Here is a 14038-nt window from a genome sequence, read left to right as displayed (position 1 = left end):
TCAAACACTGCTGCTTATTCCAGGAAATCAAATCTTGCTGCATATTTAATCTCCCAAGGATTCAACTCGGGCTATTCATTTTCTGGTCACCAATTGGGTGACCCTTTTCTTACTGGATGAAGAATCTGTTTTGCCTGTAGGCAAATAATAATAATACATTGGTAGGACTTCAAGTCTCAGCTATCATGAAAATGGATTTGATTGATAAAATCTGTGATTGTTAATGGGCTGGGTCTGCTGGACAAGCAGGAAGTTACAATGGGGCAGAGGAGAGACACAAAGAATGACAGACCTGAAGAAGGCTAATCTGAATTAGGCAGTCCAATCCTAAAGTCTGATGTACAGGGGAAGGGGAGCCTTCCAATATAAAAAGGAGGAGAGTTCAGGAGAGAAGACACTGAGTTCAATTTCTGAGACATTACATTCGAGGAACCCATGACACGTCCAAGACAGGGATGAGCAATCAGTGGACAGATGAGAACACAGAACTGCCTGGGAGAGAGATGTAGACTGGATTTAGAAGTCTTTCTAAAGGATGATGGGGGTTGTCAATGAGATCACACTAGAAAACCTTGGAAGAATATGTAGCATGAAGAGATCAAGAGTGGTGGGCATGAGAGAAGGATGTGCCCACAAAGAGTATTGGATGGCCTAGTCAGAGAGGAAGGGGAGAAATCGGGAAAATAAATTGAGGAAGCCACAGAAGAGAGGGGTTCAAGGAGAAGATGGGGGGTTATGAGTAAATGCTGCACAAGGTTCAAAAAACAGCAGGACCAAAAAAGCAATTCCATTTGGCAATTTGTTGGGGGGGGGCACGGATCTATCAGATGATAAAGAGTGAGGAGTGAATAGGAGTTGGGAAAGTAGAGGGGAGAGTAGAGTGGAAGGGAAATAGGACAGTTAACTGAAGAGTGTATATGGATGAGGATTTAAAAACAAAAACAAAAACAAAAACAGAGAAACCTAGTTTGTTTAAGTAAAAGAAAGCAGTATAGAGGGAGACTAGAAAGAGAAAACACCTGTAAGCATTTGTGTTCTGGTGGTCGGAATTATATATCAGAGATGGCGAGATATATAGAATTCCTGTCACAAAGATTAAGTACTGCCAGATAATAATGTAATATCATATAGTTCCCACTGTAGTATCCTGGGTTACACTTAAAGCAAAGTTCACCAGTAAACATGTCCCTGCAAATGCCAATGGCACAGTTTTGAATAACAGGTATATGAAGTAGGGTCATACTATTTTACCTATTTCAATGGCAGAGGACTAGATCAGATAGCTTTTCAAAATCATTTCTGATGCTAAATATGTATGATTCTCTGTGCTTTGATTCTTCTTGTTGAATTCACAATTATTTTACTAATATAGTTCTCGGTTAAAGGTCACGTAGTCTATCCCAGTTTTCTTCTTACCACCTGCCCCTCCTGGAATACGCTTTTTCTTCAATATAAACTGACTTCTGAAACAAGTTACACATCAACCACCACAAGCACGTTCTCTCTATACTCACGGGGTACAGCCACTACATCAAATAAAGTATCCCAGTTAGTGGCTTCAAATTTCTATATCAGCTCATTCCATTCTTTCTTTTACACATCTCTCAGCATTATCCTTCTGCTGTCTACTTCTCCCCAGACAATCTGGTACATGTTCTCAATGAACACTTTTTTGAAGAAAATATCTATCTTGAATTAAAGCCAATGAATTAAAATGTGTCTTCAGGTATTTCCCTTTGACCTGGGAAGAGAGGTTTTTGGGGTTTGTGTTTTTACTTTGAGTTGTCCTAAAACACATTGCTTTGGAATTTGTTGGATTAAATATTGTGGAAATTGTTCCAGTAACAGGTCAAGAATAGGATACTTGGGAAACTGGGGGTGCTCTATTGCTGATTTAGTGTTTCAAATACTTTGGTATTAGTCAAATCTATTTATGGTATAATGAGATATTAATGTTGAGAGGCAAAGATTATATTCATTCTCTAACATCTGTAGGTACAAGTGGTCTAGATAATCTAGTTTATGGGATAGTAAAAAAATTTTTTTAATTCTTACCACATAGATCAGGAACTGCCAGCCAACAAAGTAATACTGTACTGTTCTTGCAGAGATAGACTGAGTTCTATTTGGAGCAAAGTTCACCAATAAATAGGTTCCTGCAAATCCCAGTGTCATACCTTTAAATAAAATTGAAAAGACAAACCAAGTTGAAAAGGGATATTTAAGCCTTTTTGTCAATGCAAACATTACCTACAGACGGAGTATTGCTTGTAAAAATGCCTACAGCCCCTCCCTGTTAAAATACAATTCAGCAAACCATCCCTAGATAGCACCCTGCATTCACATGATAGCATTATCTTTAAAAGGGGGATAAGGGCCAGGGAAAGGATGGGGTAGGACATGACTTCTGATTTTTCTTGTTGTTTCAGATGAATCCTTGCCTCCTCAGAAAACCTTTCCCCAAAGATGGGAAAGATCAGAACACGTGCATTTGGAGACATGAAAACACATCCAAGCTGGCTGTTTGTTTCCACATGGACCACTAAGAAAATGATAGATCCATCAGAGCCCAGAGAGTGGGGAAGTTCAACACCTGACGATCTACTCACTCATCTTTGCAGCTTGTACACGCACACACACACACACACACACACAGACACACACGTGATTTTACACTTTGAAACTCTGGTAAAAGAGCACCTTAATCATTGCCATTTATTAGAGACCTTTTAACAGAAATGACAAAGGTGAATGCTGACTTTGCTGTAAGATTTATTTAACCCAATTTAGAATCTAGAATTCTAGGAGTAACTTAGTAAAATATCACATTATAAACCTATGTAAGCCATGTGTTACTGTCATGCCTTTCACATTACTTAAAATAATGGAGGAAACCTCATCAGGGAAATACAAATCAAAACCACACTGAGATACCACCTCATGCCAGTCAGAGTGGCCAAAATGAACAAATCAGGAACCTATAGATGCTGGAGATGATGTGGAGAAATGGGAACCCTCTTGCACTGTTGGTGGGAATGCAAATTGGTGCAGCCACTCTGGAAAACTGTGGAGGTTCCTCAAAAAATTAAAAATAGACCTACCCTATGACCCAGCAATAGCACTGCTAGGAATTTACCCAAGGGATACAGGAATACTGATGCATAGGGGCACTTGTACCCCAATGTTCATAGCAGCACTCTCAACAATAGCCAAATTATGGAAAGAGCCTAAATGTCCATCAACTGATGAATGGATAAAAAAATTGTGGTTTACATACACAATGGAGTACTACGTGGCAATGAGAAAGAATGAAATATGGCCCTTTGTAGCAACATGGATGGAACTGGCTAAGTGAAATAAGCCATACAGAGAAAGACAGATACCATATGGTTTCACTCTTATGTGGATCCTGAGAAGCTTAACAGAAGACCATGGGGTAGGGGAAGGGGAAAAAAAAGTTAGAGAGGGAGGAAGCCAAAACATAAGAGACTCTTAAAAACTGAGAATAAACTGAGGGTTGATGGGAGGTGGGAGGGAGGGGAAAGTGGGTGATGGGCATTGAGGAGGGCACCTGTTGGGGATGAGCACTGGGTATCGTATGGAAACCAATTTGACAATAAATTTCATATTAAAAAAATAATGGAGGAAAGAAATGTGTATGGGAAGAGGGGCCACATAAGGAGGAGTAGAGGGAGGCCTTGACCTTGCAAATAACACTGAAGACTGCTTATTTATTAATAATCAGCAAAGAAAAATGATATAGGTAGCATTTTTCAGACAGCACCCTTGAAAACATAATTCAACTTGTTTCATAACTGAGGTCAGTGTTGTTGTGTATATAATTTACAACCAGCACTGACTCCAACCTGAAGCAATTTGGTTTGTCTATAAAATCTCACAATTCAAAGACACCAATTTCCTGTTCCTCTTAATCAAATGATTTAGGGTTTTGAACTCTAGTTTTTGAGAACAAATAGCATTTGACTTTTCACACAAGCGAGACAATAGCTATTCAAGGTATGTGTAGAAGCTATAAAATAAGCTTCTTCTAATGTAAGAACTTACTCAGTAATACTTTGTGAAGGCAGAAATTACATACAAAATTGTAAAAGCTATTTCTAATGAGAATTTTAAAAATGAAAAAACAATATACATTATTAAGCATTGCAATAAAGAGAAAATAATAAAAATCGTACATAAGAACTTGGGCAAAATTATTGTTCAGCCCTGTCCTTTCTCTGGAAAAGAAAAAAAGATCTTGTAGGAAAATTGTTCAATATTAGGTTCCTAGGAGGATGGAATGAAAAAACACACACACAGTTTTCTAAACTTGGTATACTGAAGTAGAATAAATCCATTGAATACAACTTAAAAATCTCAGAGACTTCCAACTTCCTTTTGTGAAGTCCAAATTTCTTATTTTTATTGAATTCCTCTGCCGGTAATTTTTTTTTTTATCTCCTATAACAGTATCTAGTGTCAATTAAATTTCTTTTTTTTAATTTTTTTAATTTTTATTTATTTATTTTTTAATCTATGAAATTTATTGTCAAATTGGTTTCCATACAACACCCAGCGCTCATCCCAAAAGATGCCCTCTTCAATGCCCATCACCTACCCTCCCCTTAAATTTCTTTTTTTAAAGTTAGTCTTGAATGGGCAACGTAAGGTGAAAAAAATCTGAAAGACACACAAGGGTGGTGAGTGAAAAGTTAAATCTTTCTCACACCCTTATGGCACACTAGTTCCCCTCCTGGAAGTTAATACTGCCACCAAATCTTAGATTTCCTTTTCCAGGGATGTTTTATGCAGGTGTGTGAGAGACTGCATAAGTTTTGGTTTTCTACACAAATGATAGCATATTATACACACTTGCTTTTGTTCTACTTAACAAAATATCTTGGAGAACATTTCACATCAGTGTATGTAGGACAGCCTCATTCTTTTCAAGTCTGCATAATATCTCATTTTTGGATGTTGCATTATTTCACTTAACTTTCCAAAAGGGTCCCTGGTTCACATCCTGACATCTCCTTTCTTGCCTCACATCTGCTTCCTCATTTGCATACTGTGCCCATTTTCACCAAGGTAGATCTTCGCTCCATTTCAAAACTCCTTGAACACAAATGAAATGACTGATGATTTTGCAATTGTACTTTCAAAGTACTTTTGTACATACATTATTTCACTTGAGCCCCATATCAGTGGGAATCTAGTAAAGAACTCTATGGCAGCTCAGTAGGTCGCACATTCTTTCTTTTTATAATTTTAATTTCAGCTTCCTGTGACAATTACAAAGGCAGTTCTAGAGAGCTGCTACCTGTTATATGCTTGTCTACTTGGTATCATTTGTATTTGTGTGATTCACTGTCTCCTGTATGGATCATGTGCACATTTTCCATAAGTGTGTAAAAGTGTTGAAGATAGTCATTAGCAGGTCCTTAAATAAATTTCCTTAAAATGTATTTATAGCCCATCTTTTTCTAAAAGTGGCATCTAAAAGATGTCATTTCCTGATATTTTTTTTCTCAGTGAAGCCACACATATTCTTTCATTTGAAAGACACAGATTTCTAAGTTAGAAACTTGCTAATTTACCTTCTGCTGGCCCACTTGCCCAAGGGAGTAATCTGGTAGCATAAGATACTCCAGGAAGGGAAGCAGCCCTTGGCATGCCCTTTGCCCATGGAAATGATTACATTACAGATCAAAACTTGGATCATGAAAGGCTAATCCATGCTGAAACTGCCCCCACAGATTTCAAATTTCGCTGCTACTTGCTGGCTGGAAGAGCTTAGGCATGTTATTTATCCCTCTGTGACCTAGTCTCCTCATCTCTGGGTACAATGAACTTATCACACCTGCTACACTCCAGAATTTGGCTGAGCAAGAGGCCAAATTCAGCTCTGGAGAGCTGAATAGAATTGAAAGCTCACCCGGAAGCCTGATGTGACAGAGGACCCTGGAACAGATCTACCTCAGGATACAGACCACTGGGAGTCAAAAGCTATCTCAGAAAAGCTTAAAAATTAATCCCAAACTGGCAGCTCTTTCTGCCCCTGGGTCCTGTCCCTGGGCTATAATAAAAGCGCCTTTTTGCACTGAAAGTATCTTAAGAATTCTTTCTTGACCGTTCACTCAGCAGCCCAACATTTCTGGTGCCCAACCTAGGGCTGTTCTTCTTTCTAGACTTCGAGCCTTGGTACAAACTTAAGTTACTCCCTCTTTTCTTTTACTTTAACTCCAGGGGCTTCTCAAGAAATATGGTCTTATTGGAACAATCTCATGTTGACCACTCTGGCTGCAACCCTTGAGCCTGTAACTACTCTCCAGGGAGGATAAAGGCCTGCCTTTTGACTGGAAGCCAGTACCCTGGCCAGAATGGTAACAAGACCCAGAACTTGATGCCCTCTCTTTATCCACCCCTCCTTTTTTTTTTAGACAGAGAGAGAGCGAGTGTGAGCAGGGGAGAGGAGCAGAGGGAGACAGAGAGAATCTTAAGCAGGCTCCACACTCAGTACGGAGCCTGACACAGGATTTGATCCCACAACTCTGGGATCATGAACTGAGCCAAAATCGAGAGCAGATACTCAAACGACTAAGCCACCCAGGCACTCTTATCCCTGTTCTTATACAAAGCATGGGACAGACACCTGTCACTAGGATTGCTGACAACCTTAAGACTTCCATGCGAGGTTTCCTCCTCATTGATCCAATGTGATCCCCTCCACATCCCTGGTCTAGCCACTTCTGGCCATGAGACCACTGGGAACCAGCCAAAACCGATGTCAATATCAACTGAATTAAAAAACCCAACTGGGGACCATTTCCTGGGAAGTTGTCTGTAAAGACTACATGTATTGGAATGTCACTTAGACCATGATGGATTTCTATCTTTACTATTCTTCATCAATGTCCCCTACTAACTACTTGAATTACAGTATTAGGTAATTTTGCCTTGTAGAACTTTTTTAGTGTCTCCCTCGGTTAAAAATGGCAGGTTCTCCATGGTATTTCAGTCTATTCACTGGCACCAATTTGTAGTCTAGAATGCAATGGGGGAATTGCAGGGATATTGACATCTCTTCAGTAGACAGGCTGGTATTCATTAACAACTTTTTGAGGGAAGCTCTGGTTGCTCTGAACACTAGGAACCCTTGATATGACCCTGAGTGGAATGCCATCCAACAGTCAGGGGGATTATAGTAATGGACTTTTCTTCTTCATTCCCCCAAAACTCCCCCTTGGGATGTCTCTTAACCCACTGGAGACAATTTGGATTGCAAGATTTAATGAAGAAAGGACTCATCTTCTTCTGCAATAACACATACCCTCAGTACTCCATAGGAGACAAAGAAAAATGGCCCATTAACAGATACTTAAACTTCAACACTATTTATCAATTAGAATTTTTTTGTAAATGTCAGGGAAAATGGACCGAAATCCCATATGGCCAGGCCTTTATGGTGCTGTACCCAAACTCTGATCTGTCCATATTCTTTTACAGGGCTTGAGGACCCCCCTCTCCTCACCCTCGACCCTCAACCCACCAGCTCAGCTGCCTTGGGCCCCTCTACCACCTTACCTGTGTCTTGTCCTGTTCTCTATGTGCCAATCCTTTGTCTCCCCTGTAAACAAGTTGCTGCCAGGGTCCTGTACATGCCTCTCTCTTTTTCCCGAATTACTCATCTTTGTTTACTTCTTCTCAAAATATATCTTGAGAGGACGAAACAAATGAGGCTTCTTATTGCATGTGGGGGCTTCTGCCTGAATTATTAATGGCTATGATAATTGGAGCCAATTGTCTGTGGTAGTCGCTAAACCTCAGGACAGGGGCTTAAAGAATATTCCTAAGCAGAGGCCAGAACTCCTTTTGTTTCAGGGAGATTCCCTGTCTTCTCTGGCCTGGCACGGATTGGCTGTTTTCACCTTTTGTCGGTGGAAAGAAAGTATGTGTCTGTTCATCTGTCCGAGCTTGGTCTTTAGGACCAGGGATCCTCTTTCTCTGCCCTCGGGGCTGTTACCTGCCTCCAGCCTTGCTAGCAGCACCTCACCTCTTCTGCTTCCCCTGCCCTCCTCCTGTTTCTGCACAGCCCGAATAACCTGCTCCTATACCATCCTCCGTGCCTCTGGTGTTACTGGCTCCTGCTCCTCCTACCCTGCTATCAAAGAGCAAAGAGTACCCCCTTGGACTTAAAACACCCGCTTCAGATTTCCCCAGGTAAAAAACTGACAGCGGGGAACAAATTGATTGGCTTTTAAGTGGACCTAGGTGCAACATATTCGGTAAACTAATTTAAGTTTGTTGGATTAATTAAGATAGACATGTCCTTAGAGTTATCAGCATGAAATATAAAACCTTTATTCTACCAAGGATTACTGAAAGTTAAATAAGCCTGTGTTATCTTTGTTGCAATTTGTCAGCAAAAAGATGACTTAAAATGATGGTTAATTTTGTCTTAAAGTTCTCATGGGTAATTGTTAAAAAAAACCCAACTAGGTTGAATAAATGAAAATGTTTATAACTTTCAAAGTCTTTGATAATCTGAAACCTTAAAGTTTTGCTTGTATGATAAATTGGATTGGATTCATTGGCTATCTAAGTCTTTTCCAACAAAGATAAAATACTAACACATTAATTACTAAACATACGTTTGTGCTTTTGGTTTCTTACAGCAGAGAAACTGAGGATACTTGGGTCTGTTGGTAAACATGCTTTATGCTTTGTTGAAATAGTGGATGGCTCCACTTTCCTTATGATCTCGTTAAAAAAAAATATATTCAAAATTGTATCTTTAATCTTATGATCCAGGGAAGATCATGGACTGTCACTGGGGCTGTCTCTAAAAGAGTAACAATCCGGTTTGAGAATGGAAGGACTGAACAGGAAGGAACTGGTTGGTGTTTTCTGACTGCCTGGTGAAGACTTCTCCCCACTGGTCTTAAGAAGACAGAAGAAAGGAAATAACACACTTAACAGAACACAGAGAATGCGAGTGGGACTATGTTTGCTACCCACTGCTAATCTCAGCAGACTAGTGCACAAAGCACCAAGAGCTGAGCCTCAGAGGGAACCAAAGACGGAGCAGTCAGGCAGCTGTGGGTGAGCGGCAGGTGGGGTCAGTGAATGGGTGATGCATCTGCCACCCTCATGGCCAGTCCTGTACAAAATATACTTTCTCATCAAATACAAACTCAAGTCACTTAAATTTCTACAGTGAGCTTGTGGGAGTTTCAGATTTAGCTTGACACAATACACAGATGTTAATAAAATTTCTTCCTATAAACTTGTCACATATGCACAACAGGGAAACAAGCTCATCTCTGCTCTTTACAGTAAATGGACTAGGTATGGTGGGAAGGTACATGCCAAGTGAGGGTAATCTTTTTTTTTTGGAAGTGGTGTTCTTAAAACTGTTAATTTCATTGACAAGTATGGCTGACATGAGAGTTACATTACATCACCATCATACTAAAATGTGATGATAATAATAATAGTAATACCTAATACTTCTAAGCACAATTCTAAATGCTTTATATATAATTAACTTAATGCTTACAAAAAATCTGTGAAAAATAACTATACTGTTAAAATATTATACTATATATGTGCTATATAATGATCTTGTTTGGGATGTTCTTGCTAAGTGGAGAGCTTGGATGAAAACCTAGGTAGTCCATTTGCTTAACAATTACACTCTCCCACCTCTTGTATCCATAAAGAGCCAGGGCTGATGAATGGACAACTCAGGGCTGTCATTCATGTTGTAGGCTCAGTGGGTGGTGCCCCAGCCTAGGTATACAGGCCAGGAGCTGTACAAAGCATAACCTAAAGCCAGATGCAACATCCCCACTGGGGATAGACAGAATCAACTCTCCCTGGCAGTGGTCCCTGGGCTTCATGACTAGCCCCGAGGTTCTTTTAGAAAAGCATCTTCAAACTGGTATTCCCTGGAACCAGCTTCATAAAGCAGATGCTCCACCAAAAAGAGTCTCAAGTCAAGTCTATTTGGGAAGAGATGAGTTAGACAAACTTGAATAGTTCTTTTACTAGAAGACCCCCTCAGATCCTCAATGTGCTAGTGTTCACTGTGAATCTCCTAGAAGAGGATATGATTGTAATATTTTCTAAACATATCTGACCATTTATATCATCCTGAAGGAGTGTTTTGAGGAATATTTTATACTTTGGGAACTGCCTGACATTTAACTGGATCCAGCTGTGAGAACGCAGCCTCTGTTTCAAGAGGCTACTGATCTTCTGTTGTAAAAGTCTCCTATGGATACTTGTGGGCTAAGAATGAAGTATAAAAGTGGTCAAAGGGAAAACAGCCTGGAATCAGGTTCCTCTGATACTTCTGTTCACTGGCACCTAGAAGCTGACTTCCTCACGTATGGAAGCCTTGGGTTCTAAGATCTTTTTGTACAGTTCTTCAGCTGACATCTGGTTTCCCAACCCACCCTTCCCCTTAGGTAAAACCTGAAATACCCCACTCCCCAACTGGATGCCAGCTAGTGTTAATTAACTAGTGTCTAGCTTCTGGACTCTGGCTTGACCTGACTTCTGGTAGCCTTAAGAGTTTTTTAATGTTCAGCTAACCTGATTCCAACACAAATATTGCAGTCTAATTCTCTTGGTCCTTATAGTATGTCTCCTGATCAATGGGGGTCTCGCTGTTGCTTTCGTGACCAGGAGTCACAGAATAAACTGGTTCCCTTAACACCAAACCATTTGGGATGTCTTCCCCTCAGAACAATCTCTCCAGATTCCTCAGGCTCATAGTAGCTATATATATATATATATTTTTGTTTTGTTTTTTTTTTTTAGAAAGAGAGAGAGCAAGCACGCACGTGCCTGTGACTGGGGGAGGGGCAGAGGGAGAGAGAATCCCTAAGCAGGTCCCTTGCCCAGTGTGGAGCCCAGCGCAGGTCTCAATCTCATGACCTTAAGATCATGACTGTGAGATCATGACCTGAGCTGAAATCCAGAGTTGGACGCTTAAGCCACTGAGCCATCCAGGCGCTCCATAATACATAAATCTTAAAGCAGCCCTGGATTGGGAAGTCTCAATAATGTAGTGAATCCAAATAGTCCTGAACCTAGAAGTCTCCCACCAGAAAGTCTCCCACCAGAAAGTCTCCCATTCTTTTTTAATTTTTTTTTCAACGTTTATTTATTTTTGGGACAGAGAGAGACAGAGCATGAACAGGGGAGGGGCAGAGAGAGAGGGAGACACAGAATCGGAAACAAGCTCCAGGCTCTGAGCCATCAGCCCAGAGCCTGACGCGGGGCTCGAACTCACGGACCGCGAGATCGTGACCTGGCTGAAGTCGGACGCTTAACCGACTGCACCACCCAGGCGCCCCAGAAAGTCTCCCATTCTTGAGGCAACCCTGAAACCAAAATAGCCAATCTGTTCCCTCAACCAGAAATGATGGTTTGTTTGGCTAGATTAGTATTCTAGATACTAGCCCTAAATCAAGCTGACCATTTGGTGTGGAAGAAAGAAGGAAAGAGATGGTCTTCATGTCATTTTTAATCTCTTGACATTCTATCCAGGGAAACCATTTATAGGTGACTTAAAATAATCAAGTTACTGGTCTCTGAAGAGTACTGATGAATTGACTGTCATTTTTTTTTTTTCTTATGATGATACTATCTGGACTTAAGTCAACTAGGTTCTCACAGCCTATTAGATTTAGTACTTTTGATGACTAAGGGAGGAGAGAGGGGGAAATACTATAGGTTTTGGCTGAATGAAGGGGAGAGAAATCTGGTGCTTTTTAAAGGAAAAATAATCATTAAAATAATTTAAAGTTATTAATCCACTAAGAATCAGAGCACAGTCCAAACCCTGTCATTGAGTTAATAATAGTTGGCAATTCCTTTCAGACATAGCTTTTGTGAGGTCATTTTTTGAGGCTAGTGGTGAAAAGCTTCATAGCCACAGAGCAACATTTGGCAATAAATTAGTTCAGCTTGTTTCCACATGGCCCAAAAAAATCTTCATTTGTTCCATCATGAAAAACAAACTTTCATTTGCTTGAGGCAGGGAAAAAGAAATGATTTTCTTTTGCACATTTTGACAATTTAATTTTTAGCATGCTTATATGCTAATCCTTTTTTTTTTTTTTAAGCCACTAACTACTCTTTTCTCTGTTTGGTTTTAGTCCCTGTAAAGAAAAAAAAATGCATTTTTAGCTTTTAACAGAAAGAGCTAAATTTTCCCAAGGCAACAACAATACAGACACAAAGAAAATACATATGATTTAACACATTACTGAGTGAGGTTGGGGAAAAATCCTTCTCCGTAAGTATGAAATGGGTTATTACATTTCAGATCAAGATAATTTTATGACTTGCTCTTGGAGGCATGGGTATGGGATAGGTGGCTACAATTTTTCTTATTCCTATGACAACAGATTAAAGTTAAGAATTGATCACTTTTAACTATAGTCCAAAACAAATATGGGATCAGCTACAGAGCCCTACTCACAAAGCATTAAATTAGGAAGGCAAAAATACCCAATTAGAATTGTGGAAAATATTAGCTGAATTATTAAAGTTTGCAAGTATATCCTAATCAATGTTTCCTCTGATGAACCATTAGAGTGTAGGGATGTGTGACTGTGGTAGCAGAAATAATGATCAAAGCTGGGGGTGCCTGGGTGGCTCAGTCAGTTAAGCATCTGTCTTTGGCTCAGGTCATTATCTTAGTGGTCCCTGAGTTTGAGCCCCACGTCGGGCTCTGTGTTGACAGCTCAGAGCCTGGAGCTTCCTTCAGATTCTGCGTCTCTCTCTCTCTCTCTGCCCCTCCCCTGCTCACACTCTCTCCCTCTCCCTCTCTCAAAAATAAATAAACATTAAAAAAAATCATGACCATAGCTAACATGGAAGATTTATTACATGACAGGCCCTGTTCTAAGACTTCTACCTCTAGGAACTCACTTAATCCTACAAGATAGGTAATATTATCTTCATTTGAAACGTGAGGAAAATGAAGCTTAAGGAGAGTAAGTAACTTTGAAAGGTCACACAGTTCTCTGTCACTAGAGGCTCACCCTCAACCATTACGCTATGCTTATATCAGGCTGCCATTATTAGAATACTGGTCCACCATTTACTAGTTATATGACCTTGGACAAGCTATTTAACCTAAGTATCAGTTCTGTAAATAGGTTGTTCCTACATTTAAATGAGATAGTTCATGTAAAACACTGATAGTACCTGGAAAGAGGAAATGTTTAATAAATATTAGCTATTATTAAAATAAGAGAAATTAGCAAAGAATCAAAGAATTAATAGAGGTTTAATTTACCATTATTATTTTTTGGTGTGTGTGTGTATATGTCTGTTTCTTATTCCCTATGTTACATTTTTAATATTACCTTTCAGGAATGAAGTTGATCATAGACATGACAATTACATCAATAGGGCTTTATATTTCTCAGAGTGCTTATATGAATTATCCAGTTTGATCCTTAGAACAGTCTTCTATGTTTGTCAACAAACTGAGGCTTAGAGAAGTTAGGTAATATCATGTCAGCCACATAGCTGACAGCAAAAGTTGAATCCAGATTTGAACCTATGAAAGTGAGTTTAATTTACATCCTTTGACATTGAGCTAGTTTCTTGCTTTTAGTAATGTTCTGTTGATCTCGGGTTTTCCAAGTATATAATCAAATCATCTGCATACACTGATATTTCTATTTCTTCCCTTTCCATAATTGTGACTTTCATTAATTTTTCCCGATCCTAACTGGCAGCAGTTGAGTGCCATATTAAATAGAAAACTTACCCTGCCTTTTTGCACCTTTGTTAATACTTCTTGTGTTCGTCCCTCTGTACACTCTCCTCCAAATGCTTGGGTATTGCCTGTGCCTGTCCTATCCAGCTATCAGAACTGATTCGAATGTTACCTCTGCTATAAAAAAATTCTCTCTGAGCTTCTCAACTAGAGTAACTCTCTTTATTCTAAACCAGTGGTTCTCAACTGGGGGTGGTTTTGTCCCTTGGGGGACATTTGGCAATATCTGAA

General features: G+C 39.7%; 1 protein-coding gene across 1 annotated transcript in view; it reads right to left on the bottom strand.

Annotated features, from left to right (window-relative positions):
- NIPAL2 (NIPA like domain containing 2) overlaps window positions 1-14038 on the bottom strand; it is a 156468-nt gene that overhangs the window by 22604 nt on the left and 119826 nt on the right. The window contains exon 8 of the mRNA XM_047088841.1: window positions 2056-2177. Coding sequence (XP_046944797.1) covers window positions 2056-2177 — 122 coding nt within the window. The remainder of the gene's footprint in view (window positions 1-2055; window positions 2178-14038) is intronic.

Source organism: Lynx rufus, unplaced genomic scaffold (genome assembly GCF_022079265.1).
Source record: "Lynx rufus isolate CCGP_SWC_20201006 ecotype Redwood Valley unplaced genomic scaffold, mLynRuf1.p SCAF_26, whole genome shotgun sequence".
Lineage (NCBI taxonomy): Eukaryota > Metazoa > Chordata > Mammalia > Carnivora > Felidae > Lynx > Lynx rufus.
Note: the sequence above shows the minus strand (reverse complement) of the source record. Positions and strands in the feature narration are given on the sequence as shown.